This window comes from Juglans regia, chromosome 1 (genome assembly GCF_001411555.2).
Source record: "Juglans regia cultivar Chandler chromosome 1, Walnut 2.0, whole genome shotgun sequence".
In the NCBI taxonomy this organism is placed as follows: Eukaryota; Viridiplantae; Streptophyta; class Magnoliopsida; order Fagales; family Juglandaceae; genus Juglans; species Juglans regia.
The window spans coordinates 40,059,292-40,076,194 of record NC_049901.1 but is presented as its reverse complement, the minus strand read 5'-3'; the positions used below and the strand labels follow the sequence as shown (position 1 = coordinate 40,076,194).

The following is a 16,903-nucleotide window of genomic DNA, read 5'->3' as shown; positions in this document are numbered from 1 at the left end:
GATTTTGTGATTTTGCCGTGTGAGAGAGGGACGCGGTCTTGCTTGATTTTGCCGTGGTTTTGGTTTTGGTTTTGGTTTTGGACGGCACTATTCACTCCTGTTCATCTTTATACACGCTTTTAAGTAATAGGAAGATATATTTTATATATATTTATGAATTAATTGTTGAAAACAAAAGAAAAGAATTCCATACACGAAACGTAGTGTAGTCACAATTATCACTTGATTCATCTTATAATTCTTCGTTCTCTGGCTACAATCTTCATCCCGTGAGGGAGATGGACACGAATCAATCCCAGCCATTTTCCATATCATCATACCCTACACAGAAGATCAGATCATGATATATATATATATATATATATATATATATATATATGCAGAGTACTTTCAGAATTCTCATATAAACCATAGCGCAAAGATATTCAACCAGCCAAGCAAAAAAGGAAAAAAAATTAAATTAAATTAAGGAGATAATAGTCTTTGGTTTTTAGATCAGAATATCCTCAAATATCCTTCGTTTTGAGAAGATGAAGAAGAAGAAGAAAATTACTGCTGAAATTCGATGTTGATGGAAGTAACAACAGATGAATTTGCAATAGTCTGGAAAGCTGTTCTGGACAAAACAATGGTGGAACCATTAACTGATGGCAAAGAAGGTGCTGTTCCAATATAATCAATGATCCTAATCTGAATCGTCTGGCCTTGAACACAGGTGCCCGGCAGTGAAGCACTGATGCACCTCACCAAGTATTGCCTCCCGCACGATGCCCCATTGTCCCATATCCCATCGCCGGCCGCCGCGAACAAGTTGCTGGAAGGGAACTGAGATGGGTCGCTCCCAAAACATTGAGTGGCTATATATAATATGTATATAAAGATTGATCAGCAAATTGTTGTGTGAGATAGACATGAGATCAGTGCATTGACGAAGGCTATATAATGCATGGTCGTAATTAATACTGGTTTTGTTTTTCTGAAGGTCGTAATTACTTACGTGAATATGGGGAAGAATACCGGGCTGCAGTGCCAACATCACCATGGGAGATATGGAAGAACTCGGAGATTAGGATGATCAGGGACAAGTACAACAATTGGAGGAGTCTCGACATTTTTTCTTCTAAAGCGTGTGAGGAACTTAAAGCTAACGAGAGGATAGGCTCCTTTTTTAATTTGTGCCACAAACAGGGCCGGCTACATTTAGGCCCCACCCTACGTAAAGTCCCTAAGAGATTTTTTTTTTTTTGAAAAAAAATAAAAAACCATTTTATTAAATAAAATTTTAAATAATTTTCAATTTTTCAATGTGTATAAAGTATTTATATTTTTAAATAACTTTTTAAAATTTTGCTTAACTGGAATACAGAATTTACGTTGAGAGCTCATTTTAAGTTATTATATTAAATATAAATTCAAAAAAAATTATTTAAAGATTTTATTTTAAAAATATTTCATATAATAATTTATATTTTATTATATTATAATTACGAATGATTTACTGAAATTTCGCTTTAAATTTAATTTATATGGAGCCGGCCACAAATTGGAAGTAGAAGATATTATTCCAAGTCAATGGATCAACTGACTATATACAAACCCAAATAATAAAAAAAGGAAGGGTGTACGTATGGTGTAGAGAATCCTTCTTCCAAAAGATCGATGTTAAAAAATTACTGTAGAAATTCATTTTTGTTCCATAAGCATGTGGATGTGTTGGAGCTCTGTTAAATATATGGGTCAATGACCTTAGAGTGGAGGACATGATGGTCCATGTGCAAATTCCTACGGCCAAACCACCCGATAGGATAAGCATTAATTAATTAATTAATAATCTCCGCCCGCAGCAATAATTAATAGCAACCAACACGTTGACTTTATATTACATGATCTCTTTTAGATATGAAGAGAAACTTAATACAATAAATGAAGGTGGTTGTACTTCGCTATAGCCTATCAATGCTTGCATGTTGACTATTGATTTATATCCTCGAGATTAGATGCATCTCGTCCACCCAAAAACAAAGCAAACCAACTGATTATATATATAGAGATAATAGAATAAGAGATTATTAATTACGCACACTCAAAATATAGATGAAGTGGTATTTATATTTCAACACAGAGAGAATTCTCTTTCGAATACGGAGAGGAAGACTGCAAATTATCACGGAAACACGTTGGAAGTTGCTAAGAAGAAGGACATAAATAAAAAAATAAAAAATAAAACTTGTTGGAAGTTGTGAACTGTGAAGAAATAGACAACATGGTTGACAAAGTCAAGCGTGAGAGCCATGAATGAACACGAGTTACACAACCAACCTTGGTCAGCAATAGCGGTCAGATATAACAAAAATAAAGCGAGTGGGCCGGATTGATGAGTACCCATACGTTTTGATCATAATTGTGTCCCGGGAGACTCCACGTGTGGGCCTCCTCGAACATGCAAAAAATTATATCACTTTCTCTACCATTCAGAAAGAGAGACTCCTAGATTCACAAGTCAAGAGAAATCCTCATCCGCTTAATAATCTCTTTCCACAAGTTCCATAATTGAGTCAGGCTGCTGAGTTAAATTGTTTATGAATAATAATAAATTAAGATAGTAAAATAAATTTTGTAAAATTCATTTAAAATAAATTTTTATATATTTATAAAAAAAAAATTAAAAAAAATTGTTAATCTCACATGTAAAAAAATATTAAATTAAAAAAAATTATGTATCTCACGTGTAAAAATATTTTAAATTGAGATAAATTTAATAATTTGAGAGTTCGAATTTTAAATGTTAGACTTAACATAAAATTAGACTGAACTGACTTAAAACTCATATGAGTTTAACCACCAAACCAAATGGAACCTTAATTGCCAAAAATTACGGTAGTTTTCAGCATCCACCCAAGAGATTAAAAGAACCTAAACTTTTTAGCCTATCATTTCTGTTCTATTGCAAGTAGCAATCATTGTCAAGGAGTTTTAAAGTCAGATATCACAAATTAGCAGCACATGGAGAACATTTGAGAATAATATCTTACCAGAAAAGATGGAATCAAATAAAATAAACAAAGATGCCGGAGGAACTGATGTTCAACGACTAAAGCAGGCACCGTCTTTTTGTTTTCATATCCATGCAGGCTCAAAGAACAATACGTAATACATGGAAGAACATCGCTGCTGCTGCTGGCCTTGTGTCAATGACAAAGCCACAGCTCAACGCTTCATACAGAGAACAGAAGTAGAGCATAGAATACCACTACTTCCACAGCTTCCGCAACGACATGTTTTTCTCAGTCTCCTTCTTCATTACCTTTGCCACTGCCATTTCAAAATCTTCCTGTGTTACGTGAACCCTCCTCTCCCTTAGAGCAAACATCCCAGCTTCCGTGCACACAGCCTGTAGACAAAAATTAAAAAAAAGGTGTAAACTGTAAACACAATCCCACGCACCCAATGACTAGCGTGATCCCTCTTTTACTGTTTTTTTAACAAGTAATTGCTCTTCTACCATTAGGAGAGCAGCAGTGAAGAACATGTATTATGTTAAAAAAGCATTAAGACGACTGTACTGAACATACTGTCCAGATCCAGACCAAGAGAGTTGAGCACTATTTATGCCAATAGAATGAAATAAAGGTGATTTCAAAGAAAAGAAAATTGCAGCAAGATCAGAACAAATGCAACATAACGGCCAGAGATTCAACATGCTCGAGCAATGGCATCTGCTTACCTGGCAACCTGCAACATTCTTAACATAACATTTCAACAAATAATCTGTAGTTGGTAGCTGTACACCCACAGCCGCCCATGGATGAGGTAAATTAATCTGGCCTGGGAACTAGCCAATCATGTGGGGACAGCCAGGTTCTTCAAACTCCGGCCATGGATATATAGGGCTTCTTCAAGAGATACCACTGTACTCAACTGTCTGGCTGAAACTGAACCGGACCAAACGGTAGCCCTGGCTCCGTCAGTGGTTTAATCCTTTCAAAATCCAAAGGTTTTTGGTCAGGCTTTGGTTTCTGTACTTTGAAAAACCGAACCAGGCCGAACCGATGGCAAAATTTCAAATATTATTCAATATGTCGGAAATGAAACCCAGCCGGTGATCTAATATTTCTCTCCTGTCTTCTCAGTTTCTCAGATTCTTTCCAAACCAAGAACACCAGAACACAGTCACCACCGACCGTCAGAGTTCACATGGATGGGCAGACTGTCCGTGGGACGGTTTGGTGTGGTCGGTCTGAAGAGAACAAACCCCTTGTGGTTCAGTCTTTGGTTTGCACCCTTACACTGATACCTTCCCCAGAACTAAAACAGTTCTATTTTGTTTTTTACAAGTAAAACAGTTTATTTTTTTATTCTTATTACCATCAAAGATTATTCAACTAAACAGTTCGTAACAACAACAAAGGGTTTTGCTCAAGTTCACATCTTTTGCTGCTTTTATAAACAAAGAATATCTCTAAAAATCAATATAAGATTTGGCTAAGTTATGATTCAAATATAGAAGCAGCGGTAGTTGGCAGATGAATTAAGAAAAAAAAGGTTCTGGCAAGGTATCAATACACTTGACAAGCACAAACTACCGATCAAGTGAGTTTAAACATCATATGCAAAAGGATGTCAAGTTCAACCAAGGAATTACAAGAAAATCACCAAATAATATCCATTTATCCACAACCATATATAGTTCAATCAAGAAAGAAGTAGATAACATCTATGGCCTAGAGACATGAAACATTACCTTAAGCTCTGCACCAGATGCACCATTCATCTTCTCTGCTATTTTCTTCAAATCAATTCCACGCATTAAATTCATTCTTCTTGAATGTATTTTTAATATATCCAAACGAGACTGCATTTTATTAACAACAAAAATAATGAAATGCAATTTGTAATAATAACATACTGTTACCATGCTAGAAATGTATTTGTGACAAAGCATGTTATAGGGACCAATTGCTATATCGATAAATGCATTTGTTCATATCATATTAGTAAAAAAAAAAAAAAAACACCAGAAAGGTACATATTCCATCTGATTGCCAATCATTTTTTTTTTAATCAATTAACATAAGTTATTAATGAAAATAGGCATGGCCCCAGTACATGGGACATATACGACAGCGACACCTAGTCATGATTGTCTAGACATAAAAGGCTGTTGCAAGTCAATTGTGGTATAAGAAAAACAACATTTCAGTAGATTTCCAATCAAAACAGAAACTCAGGATATAAACAGTTGCACATAAATTGCAAAACAAAGAATAGCAAAGGCACTTATTATGGAGAGCAAGTGAAAATATTGACATATGAACATATCCATACAAAAGTACATTCTAAAACGCATTCATGCTGGTAGAATCACTGTGACGCACCTCTGCATTAGGATTAGGGAATTCAATCTTCCTGTCGATTCGCCCTGGCCTAAGAAGGGCTTGATCGAGAATATCAATCCGATTGGTGGCCATCAACACCTGCCAACATCGCAAGTAATTTTAGGTAGATATCACATGAAGAATATTACCCAAAACTAAACTACCCAACCTGCATCCCAGTACCTTGATCTTGTTTGATGCTTCAAATCCATCCAGCTGGTTGAGAAGCTCCAGCATAGTTCGCTGCACTTCACTGTCACCATTGCCACTACCAGATTCCATTCGAGCAGATCCAATACTGTCAATTTCATCCATAAATATGATAGATGGAGCATGTTCTCTGCCAAATAACAAAGGGAGAAATTCATATACAAAGTGATAACTATAATGTATAGATCACATAATAATTTGTTGGCGTATTCAGACTAAATAGATTATAGAGAGGTAGACTAATGAATGATTAAAGGTAATTCCACGATGGGAGTACTTCACAAAAAGAGAGATTTCTCCAATATCACAAATTCTATGATGCTCCAAAGTGATTCCTGGATATACATGTATATAGGAACCACATTTATTTCATAGATGAAATTCGTAGATAACACAAAACACAGCGTTGCCCAGAGAATCTTTTCCTAATCTAATTTTCCATAAACCAAAGCAAGCCTAACTAGCTACAAAAAAAATATAAATAAAAATTCTGATAAGAAACATAAAAATAAATGGAAACAAAAGGGTGCCATGGGTGAATATTCTAAAGAATTAATACAACATTGCCAGGAGAAATCAAGTGAGTGAAAGATGAAGATCAAGCAAACCTGGCCATAACAAAGAGTTCCCTAACCATTCTGGAACCTTCTCCAATGTACTTCTGAACTAATTCAGAACCAGAAACTCTGATGAAAGTACAATCAGTATGATGGGCCACTGCTCTAGCCAACAGCGTTTTCCCCGTACCAGGTGGCCCATACAACAGAACACCCTATTATTATGAGAGAGAGAGAGAGAGAGAGAGAGAGAGTCAGGGAAAACCATGAGCATCAGTGTCAATTAAGTTAAAAAAAGAAAAAGTCATGACAACTCGGCAGCATTAAATTACCTTCGGTTGAGCTATTCCAAGACTCTCAAACAATTCAGGATGTTTAATTGGAAGCTCGATCACCTAGAAAGATAATTACAAATCAAGAATAAACCATTGTATCATCAACAACCTATAAATTTCTGACCGAAGCCACAAAAAAAACATTGGGGGTAATGCAGAAAGAAAGTGCATGGGAGAAACCTCCTTTATCTCTTTAATTTGCTGGTCAAGACCACCAATCATATCATATGTAGAATCAGGAACTTTTTCAACTTTCATAAGGTTGACCAATGGATCGACTTTGCTTGGCAAGATTAAATGAAGAACATAGCTGTCATTACGGAGAGCAACTCTAGTTGATGGAGTGATCTTTGTGATATCAATATTTTTATCAATGTCAACAACATATTTCCCTTCAGGATGAACCTGAGAAAAAGAAATGCAACATTAGGTAAAAAAATGTATCGATACCATATATTTCCACTGATATCAAACCATTTGTTCTCACTAGTGTATTCCTCATTTTCTTTTGATGATAAGTAAGAAGAAGTTTTATTAGAAACGAATGTATAGGCTAAGCCGATATACACAGGAAGGATAAAAAAGACAACACCTAAGTACATTCTAGGGAACGGAAGGCGGCATCAGAAAATCATGAACGGAAGATTAATCAATAAATCAGAAAACTAAAACAGCAAAGAGTGCACAAAGAAATTCGTTGCTCCAAAGTATGCTCCTTGTCGTTAAAACATCACTCATTCCTTTCCATCCAAATGCACCACATGAGACACAAAGGGACCATCTTCCAAGCCGCATCCACTTGAGTGCAACCATGAAGCCCTTTCCAGCATGCTAGAAGATCAACCACTCCATGCCAAGCCGATTCTACCAAAAATGTCATCCCATAAAGCCCTTGCCACCTCACAATGCAAGAGTAGATGATCCACAGTTTCCCCATTCTTTTTACACATGAAGCACCAATCCATAACAATAATACCCCGCTTCCTTTAATTATCCAATGTCAAGATTTTCCCAAGAGAGGCAGTCCAAGTGAAGAAAGCAACTTTGGAAGACACGTGAGACCTCCAAATACACTTTCAAGAAAAAGGAGGACTATTATGAGACATCAACAACTTATAGTACGAACGAACACAACTTTTTACCCCCCGTAGACTTCCACAACATCTTGTCCTCATCATTACCACCAAACCTCAAAGAGTATAAAAAAACTGTAGAAGGCTGAAACTTCGTCAATATCCCAATCATGTATAGGTCTAGTTAAACAAATATCCCACTGAATTGAGCCATTAGAACAACAAAGCAAATAAAAAACTGTAGCATACCAATTGGCATCCTCAAAAGATAACCGGAAACATACTATTGAGGGCTCAATCACCACTCCAAATGTCAAACCAAAAACGGATCCTATCTCCCTCTCCAACATCAAAAGTAACATGACTGACAAAACTCTCCCATACCTTTCTAATGAATTTCCAAAGTCCCACACCATAAACCACCCGAACTTCATTAGAGCACCAACCCCCTCAAGCACTTCCATACTTCCGATCAATGACCTCCCTCCAAAGTGACTCTCCTTCCGATTGATATATCCATAGCCACTTTCCCAATAAAGCCTTATTAAATATCCTCAAGTTACAAACCCCCAACCCTCCAAACAAGATAGGAGAACAAACTTTATTCCAACTAACAAGATGGAATTAAGTTTCCTCTCCCATACCACCCCATAAAAAAGCACGAAACAACTTATCAATCCGGTTGGCCACCCTTGTAGGCAATGGAAACAATGAAAGAAAATAAGTGGGATGATTGAAGAGGGGTACTCTTAATAAGAGTAACCCTGCCCCCTTTAGATAAATATAACCGCTTCCAACCAGCCAACCTTTTTGTCAACTTATTACAATAGACCAACAACATTGCCTCAACTCTCCATTTGAACCTTACCTCCATCATGAATATACAGAAGACTCATCTATCTAAATCAATATTTTGAGCACATACAAATGAAGATATCACTTTATATGTAACACAATGATCTTTAATACCTAACACTCTAAATATAAGCATAGTTTCATAGACATTCATTAGATTGATATATTTATGATGATCCATCAAGAAAAAGCACTACGCTTGGTATAGAAAATGATTGTCCTGCAAACCAAATTATTAAAGCACGATGGAATACAATAAATTGAACCTAAGCACGTGAAAATAAGAAAAAAGGGGTCTTTAATCTTCATACAGGCATTGAATGCAATGAAATTGTTAAAAGTGAAGCTGCAAGTTTATATTAGAGTACTTATCAAAAATAAAATAAAATAAAAATAAAAAATATACTTTTGAGTGCACCTAGATGGATAGAGGGGGTCGGACTACTTTAATCAAAAGTACACTTTCCAACCTTCCTACTTACTTTTTATCCTTATTCCCTGTACCGACAAGTGTGGCGGGTAGACTTGAGAAGTTACAGAGAGACTTTCTGTGGGGGGGCTTGGGAGATGAGTTTAGATTCCACTTAGTTAAGTGGGAGATGGTATGTCGGCCTATCTCCAATGGCGGTTTGGGTGTCAGAAATTTGAGAGTTTTTAATCGGGCTTTACTAGGCAAATGGTTGTGGAGATATACCAAGGAACCAGAGGCCTTATGGAAGACTGTGATTGCAAGCAAATATGGTGATCTAGGGGAGGGGTGGTGTTCCAGAGAAGTTAGAGGAACAGCGGGTAAAGGGTTATGGAAATACATTAGAAGAGGATGGGAGGTTTTCCAGCGTTACACTAGATTGCACTTGGGGACAGGTGCCAAGATCAGATTTTGGAAGGATGCATGGTGTAGTACCAGTGTTTTACTCGATCTGTTTCCATCTCTTTTCTTGATTGCAAGTAACAAAGAGGCCACAGTGGCGGAGGTTATGGAAGTCTCAGTCTCAGGTAGAAACATTCACTGGAACATTAATTTCAACCAGGCGGCACAGGATTGGGAGATGGAAAGTTTTGCAGAATTCTATAGCCTCTTATATTCTGTTAGACCGAATATCCAGCAGGAAGATGAGTTGTGGTGGCATCCTGCAGGGAAAGGGGTATTCTCAGCTCGCTCTTTTTATAAGGTTCTCACACAAGAACCAGAGATACAGTTTCCTTGGAGAAAGCTTTGGCGTCATAAGGCTCCTCCCAAAGCCTCTTTCTTTGTGTGGACAGCGTCTTTGGGGAAGATCCTCACTACGGATAATCTAAGAAAGAGGAGGATAATTATTGTAGATTGGTGTTGTATGTGTAAAAGTGGGGGTGAGTCGGTAAATCATTTACTTTTACACTGTGAGATAGCTAAGGCTATTTGGGACGCGGTGTTTATAAGGATGGATATGGCGTGGGTGATGCCGGAAACAGTTTTGGATGTATTGGCTTGCTGGAATTCTATCCGTGGGGTGAGACAGATTAAAGCAGTATGGAAGATGATCTCTATCTGTATTATGTGGTGTCTATGGCAGGAACGAAATGAGAGGACTTTTGAAGACAAAGAGAGATCTGTGGAGGAGCTTATATTGTTATTTTTTAGAACTCTTTGTACTTGGGCCATAGCTGTAGACTTAAATGGCATGGACTTTCACGAATTCCTAGTTTCCAATATGCCTACATAAACAGGGCATTTTCTTTGTATCGTGTTACTTTGGTGATTTAATAAAGTCTTTTTTTACTTATCAAAAAAAAAAAAAAGATGGATAGAGGAAAGGGAGCAGCAGGTAACTTCAGTTGAAAAGTCCAAATTCCAAACATTATGATATGGAAATTCCAATTCATTGTCAGTTTCCTTATTTATAAATATTAAGACAGGAAGACTACTTACCTTAACTAAAACCTTATTCTTCCCCATTACTTTGACAACTTCACCGACATATGATCCAGGTTCTTGGAGTAACTGCAGTTCTTCCCTAAGCATCCTCACTGCCAATTTTTCATATTTAGATGATGTTATCAATTGAATAGAACAATAAATCCCAACCATGTTTTAAAGAAGACATCTAAAAGAATAGACAACACAAAGCAATCACCTGCTTTTTGCATTCCATAAACAGCTAGGACATTGAGGAATATTCAGAAAGTCATTTAGGGATTTATTCTAGATTCTATATTTGTTCATTCCATTTGAAGAAAGGAAATATCCCACAGAAATGACCACTCTTTCAGTTGTTGAATCTCTCATTGATTGATCAATGTGTGATATTCCTTCCCCAGTTTAAAAGAATATAGAACACAAAGCAATCATCTGCCTCTCACATTCCCTAAACAGCCAAGACATTGAGGAATATCCTGAAAGGCATTTAGGAATTATATTTTTGTTTGTTCCATTTGAAAAAAGAAAGCATCCGAACAAAGCTCTCGTTGATTGATCAATATGTGATATTCCTTCCAAAGTTTGAAAACTAAGGAAACTGACTAACTCGTAACCGTTTGAGAGCATAGTTTTACCTATTTGTGAACAAGACTCAGTGCCATCTTTCGTTTTGGAGTTAAAGGATAAATTCCACACACTCTTAATAGATACAACTGATTACCATCAATACTTGTGTTATTATGCAATCGTGTTCAAATGAATACTTCAATCTTAATGTCTACCCACTCCTCCCAAATGAAAAGAAAAAACCAAAGCGCACCCCATGAAGACAAAAGTCCATCTAATATGAGCTTTTAATGGTTATTTATCACTGAAATTGTTTTGAGAACCTCTTTAAATTCCCCTGATGCCATCGGACAAGCCGCCTTAAATCCCATTCTTGAAATTACTTCTCTTTTCAGATTAATTTTTTTCCATTCCGGACTCAAATCCTAACCATCGTTTTAGCAGACAACCCGAAGCCTCACCAAAATCTCCAAACAAATCAACCCTACGCGATAATCGAAAAGAATACCAACAATCGGCGAAGAAATCCACATCTAACCCTAGCCAACTAGAAATCACAAGTAAAATCCCATTATATCCCCAACAGAATCAGGGCTAGGGTTAGGATTAAGGATTCCAAATAAGATTACCTCTAGAATTGAGCTCGTTGCGCTGGGCCTCGAGGCGGTTGAGATTGTGGGTCTTTTGTCGGACCTGGAGCTGGAGCTCGTGGATGTGCTGAAGGTAGTACTGCCTGAGCCCCTCGCCTTGCTTCGACGGCTTGGCCGAGCACGTCTCCTCCGCAGCCGTCACCGTGGACTCAGGTTGCTTCGTTTCCACTCCGACCGTCGCCATTGTCGAGGACGTTTACTATCGCGGGTTACGATTCGAATCTGAATGCGATAGCCGTTTGGAATTCGATATTTCCTAGGTAGTTCGGTTTGGTAGCTCGTGTCGGTGTTCTTGAGACGCGAGTTCCCTTATATGCTACCCTTTCATTTTGTTTTATTCTGCAGAAATATATTTGCAATCGTGATTAATCGTCGCGTAATAATTTTTTTTAAAAATAATAATAGTTATTCTTTTTTTTTTAAATAATTATATGTATTTATATACTCTATGATTATATATAATAATATTATTTTTTCTATTCCATATCGTCAATCTTTAATTTATTATTTTCAAAGAAAAATTCTACTTATAATTAACATATTTAGTATACACATTTAAATGATTTGAATCATACAATTTACACATTAATTTAAAAATATAATAATACATCTAATATTTGATAAAAGAAAACTGTTATAAGCACAAAATATCTCACTAACATGGCGCTATGCCACGTCAACTGTTTTCTTCTCTTTTCATTCCCCTGCAACCCAGCCCCCCTCCCTCCTCCTAACCTGAGCCTCTTATGCCTAGGAATGTAATCGATTCGGTCCGATTTAGTTTTGGATAAAATTTAAAATTGAACCAGTATGTATCGGTTATATATTTTTTAAAATCGATTATGTACCGGTTACCCTCCTAAACCGGTACTTCTAATTTTATCAATTTTCGGTCTGATTTTCAAGTTTTTTTAAAATATAAATTTCACAATTTGTCATTAAAAATTTGTTTATAAAAAAAAAAACTTTTAGTATTAAATATAAGTATTAGTATTAGTTATAATCTTTTAGTAAAAACTTTTAGTATTAATTATAAGTACAACTATAATCTATAGTCTATATTAGACTATTAGTATTATTTATAAACTTATATATTAGTGTTAACATTTAATGTAATAATTTATAAATTATAATATAAAATTATCTCATATATATGTATATATATATGAAATTATAAATTAACATTTAATGTATAAATTTATAATTATACATTAGATATAAAACTTATTTATATTAATATTTTATATATATTTAAAATATTTTATATAAAAATATTATTTTTTATTTTTTTTAATCAACCGGTCCGGTCCAAAAAATCTCAAAACCGGAATCGGCCGGTTTTTACATTTTAAAAACCGGTCCAAAATCGGTTGGGTCCGGACCGGTTTTCCGGTTTCTCAGTTTGAGTTTACACCCCTACTGATGCCGGACACAATTTAAATTAATTATAATAGTTAGTTTCAATAGATGATCAACACAAAAAAAAGACAATAAATTCACCCAAAAAGATTAAAAAAAAAAAACTCTTAAAATTATTGATTAATAATAAAATTTAAAATTATTTTATGAAACTCACAAGTCTAACATAAATAGCTACAAAATTCAAAATTATGAAGATATTTTCAAAAATAGAAAAATCTAAATTGTTGTATGAGAAATGAATACATAAATAAACAAGAATGCTACCAAAAATTTGGTCAAAGTCAAAATCAGAATCACCTCCAAGCTTGAAATTAAATATTTACTAACAATGCAAGAATGAGCATAAATATATGATTTAGGAAAAAATAACTGATATTATTTTGAAGTGATTTAGAGGAAAAGAATTGATATCATATATCAATTTGGGTTTGCACCATTCTCACCGGGTTTGAGAGAATTCACCCTCAAATTTTAAACTTTCTTACCTCAATATTTTGAATGTCTAGTTAGACCAATATTTCTTTCATTTTGTTGTATTTTTTCGATGATTATGAAAAAATTAAAATTGAATTGATCGGTTTGAAATAAAATAATATTGAACATATTATACTCCAAAATTAAGTTTTTTTTCCAACATTTCAAATCCAAAAATAATATTTTGCATAGGAGAATTTGAAAAAAAAAAAATCTCAAAAATCAACATAGTTGATTTTTTCAAAAGTTGTTTCATGATTTTCAAACTTTAAAAATTCACCACCATTTTCTTTTTCAAGTTTTCCATGTTTTCAATAAATATAGTTACTTCATCCACTAGGTTATCTTTATCAGGATAGGTATCATAGATTGGTATAGAGTTTCACTCTATAGAAAAATATCTATCCTCAAACTTTTCTTCCTTAGAGTAGTAAATCCACTCAACCCCATGCAAGAAATCAACGAAACATTTAGCTTAAAGAGTATCAAGAAATTCTGGTAAATCTCTTGATCTAAAATCGAGGTCCCCATGAAGCTCCTTCCGACCACGGTGCTCCCAAAATAGAGCATGATTGTAATACAGGTTCTTAAAACTGGAATCGGAATCATAATCTTTCATATCACGATCACCGATATCTTGCACCGCTTCCGCTAGACACCGAGTTAATTTTGTAACCTATCTTTGCAGATTCTCAATCATCGCATCCTGACCACTATGATCACGATGTGAGACTTCCTCGTTCTAAACCTACCAACGACGACCACAACTACAAACACCAGCCATGGAAACTAGTGGGATATAACCCCAGGAAAGATGCTTAAACTCTGATGTCAACTTATGCCGGATAGAATAGAGATTGTTTTGCATATTAGTTTCAACAGATAATCGAGACGAGGAAGACAAGAGAATCGCCCAAAACGTAGAGAAAACAACTCTGAGAATTATTGATTAATAGTAAAATTTGAAATTATTTTATGAAATCCACAAGCCGGACTTAAAATAGCTGCAAAATTTAAAATTATGAAAATTTTTCAAAAAATGGAAAAATCTAAATTATGGTATGAGAAATAAACACATAAATAAACAAGAATCCTACTAAAAATTTGGTCAAAGTCAAAATCACTTCCAAATTTAAAACCAAATATTTACTAAAGACAAGAATGAGCATAAATATATGATTTTGGAGAAAATAACTGATACCCCATATCAATTTGAGTTTGCACCAGCCCCTTAGGCCCCTAAAATTTCAACGAGCTCAAGCCTTGTTTGGATAATAAGTTGATTTCAACTCATTTCACCTTATCTAATCATTAAAATTTTTTCAAATTTTCAAACAAAATACAATAAACAATTCAATTTTTTCAAATTTCAGAACAAAAATAATATTTTAATAATATTTTATTTAACTTTTATCTTATCTTATATCATTTCTACTCACTATCCAAACCACTAAACAATTCAGAGACATGCCTGGGTCTCTCAGCTTCCATGTCTCGATCCTTTTAAATTTTAGCTCTAGACTTTAGAGTTGGATGGGTATTAGTGTCTATGTAGGGCGTTATGTTTGAAACCAACCTCTACCAAGGACGAGGCCCCCTAGGCCCGCCCCCCTAAATCCACAAAATCCACAATGGGTTTAAAAAAAATGTTTTTTTTTTCAATAAATTAAATTAAAATATATATTAATCTAAATAAACATATTTAATAAAAACTCCACGTTCACTGGATAGTTAGTTATGCAATATGTAATTGCATTAATTGAAAACATTTTAAATATACCCAACTTTATGGTTTACATATATTACCTATTTTTTTACAATTCATATATAGATCGTTAATTTAACCTCACCTTTTAATTGCAATATATGAAAAGTTTAGATATAAAATTATCAATATTCATGGAAAAATGCAAATGTGAAATGTAATTGTTTCTTTCTTATTTTTTACACATATTTTTATCATTTTGTTAAAAGATATTCCTAAAAAATCTCAATTCAACTATTTATTCCAAACTTAAAAGTATTCAGTCGTGCTTATAATCTTGACTCCGTGGCTCTAAGTTTGCGTGGGCGACACGACGTCACTGTGAAGAGAACTGGAGGGGGGCGGCATGGTTAGAAGTGTTAGAGTTAGGGTTTTTTGAGTTTTAGGTCTTAAAGATATAAAAGTAAATTTTATTTTCACTAACGGGCCAGCAATTGTGTCTTAATGGGTCAATCCGTTTTGACCTGAACCCGTTAACATTAAATCTTAATCTGCTTTTATTGTGTCATATTCGTATTGAGTTAACGAATCTTATCACATATTGTCACTCCTAGATTTGTTAGCACTTGATGGGTGAAAATGCTAAATCTTTTATAATACTACATGTTCTTTATGGATAGATATTGAATTTAGTATTAATTTATTGTCATCTAATAATTTATAAATACTCGATTAGTTTATTAATTGAATTATTCATGAACATAAGATTATGATTGAATATTACTATATAATTTATATAAAACCCGACTTGACTTGTATGAAATCTATAAGCTTGAATATCTTTGTATATATTTTTTATAGTAGTATCTCTATATTTATAATATAAAACATTAAATATTTGAAAATATTAAAAGAAATTATGTTTTTAATACTAAACATTTAACTTGAATATTTATGAATATAATTATTTATATACGTATATATAAATTTGATAAAGATATTAGTAGAAAGTCAGAATATATAGATAGAATTATAAAATAAAATACACCGCTCATTTTGCTGTATACAACAATCCTTAAACCAGCTTTCATTTTTCAAAATAATAAATTCAACCATTGATAAAATTATATCAACACAGTTGCATATATATACTATAGATATAAATACATTTTGTCATGCCATGTCACAGCATTTTAGATCAACTTTCTCAAAGATCCTTGGAAGGCAAGGCACACGGTCGTTCTTTTTGAGTAATTATAAAAATAAAGATATTTTTATAAAATGATAGCAGTTTTATAATATAAAATACATCTCATTTTAAAATATTTTTATATAAAATATTATAAAAAAAAAATGATGTGTATATATATATATTTTTTAATGCATCGCCTGCTAACGCAACTCGACTGAGTCGACTCGCTCGTTTATAACCTCGTACGCTACAAAATTTTCTTTACACCTACAACCTTTGCATGAAAAAAACAGTAACATATGCTTTTATAATTAAAATTATTATAAAAATCCAAATACTTCAGTCACAATGCATCATTTTTCATCATTTTGATTTGAGAAGGGCTAGATTTATAAAATCTATGCCTTTCAAATATATATATATATATATAATTTATATTCATCTCAAAAGTTTAAATTAATAAAAATATATAAATTTTATTATTTAATTTATATCTTAATATTTTTCAGTACGTGTGAGCCAGATTCTTCTTTCATTATATTTGAATGTTAAGCTAAATTAAGATAAGTTGAGATATTTATGAATAATAGT

The 16,903-nt window shown here is 34.0% G+C and overlaps 2 protein-coding genes across 3 annotated transcripts; both read right to left on the bottom strand.

Moving 5' to 3' along the window:
* Positions 1–206: 206 nt before the first annotated feature.
* On the bottom strand, positions 207–1,167 carry LOC109006226 (putative EG45-like domain containing protein 1). Of its 2 annotated transcripts, XM_018985434.2 has the most exons (3): positions 998–1,164; positions 554–857; positions 207–321 (listed from the first exon to the last, which is right to left on the bottom strand). In XM_018985434.2, the coding sequence occupies exons 1-3, from the start codon at positions 1,110–1,112 to the stop codon at positions 315–317; spliced, it is 426 nt and encodes a 141-aa protein (XP_018840979.1). In that variant the 5' UTR covers positions 1,113–1,164; the 3' UTR covers positions 207–314. The 2 variants fall into 2 exon arrangements, with proteins under 2 accessions (XP_018840979.1, XP_018840980.1); XM_018985435.2 differs by lacking the exon at positions 207–321 and having other exon boundaries at positions 550–857; positions 998–1,167.
* Positions 1,168–2,903: 1,736 nt separating this feature from the next.
* LOC109006289 (26S proteasome regulatory subunit 8 homolog A) lies at positions 2,904–11,870 on the bottom strand. Its single transcript, XM_018985518.2, has 9 exons — positions 11,499–11,870; positions 10,315–10,412; positions 6,658–6,882; positions 6,475–6,537; positions 6,194–6,357; positions 5,559–5,715; positions 5,376–5,474; positions 4,742–4,852; positions 2,904–3,391 (listed from the first exon to the last, which is right to left on the bottom strand). The coding sequence occupies exons 1-9, from the start codon at positions 11,701–11,703 to the stop codon at positions 3,251–3,253; spliced, it is 1,263 nt and encodes a 420-aa protein (XP_018841063.1). The 5' UTR covers positions 11,704–11,870; the 3' UTR covers positions 2,904–3,250.
* Positions 11,871–16,903: the final 5,033 nt, after the last annotated feature.

What these genes read in the sequence shown, in the direction of transcription:
- LOC109006226 (XM_018985434.2), bottom strand. Translation starts at nt 1,112, where the DNA reads ATGTCGAGACTCCTCCAATTGTTGTACTTGTCCCTGATCATCCTAATC. An exon ending in GTATTCTTCCCCATATTCAC is followed by an intron (nt 858 to 997) that starts GTAAGTAATTAC and finishes TATTATATATAG; the next exon opens with CCACTCAATGTTTTGGGAGC.
- LOC109006289 (XM_018985518.2), bottom strand. Translation starts at nt 11,703, where the DNA reads ATGGCGACGGTCGGAGTGGAAACGAAGCAACCTGAGTCCACGGTGACG. An exon ending in TCCCTAATCCTAATGCAGAG is followed by an intron (nt 4,853 to 5,375) that starts GTGCGTCACAGT and finishes AATAAAATGCAG; the next exon opens with TCTCGTTTGGATATATTAAA. An exon ending in CATCTGGTGCAGAGCTTAAG is followed by an intron (nt 3,392 to 4,741) that starts GTAATGTTTCAT and finishes TTTTGTCTACAG; the next exon opens with GCTGTGTGCACGGAAGCTGG.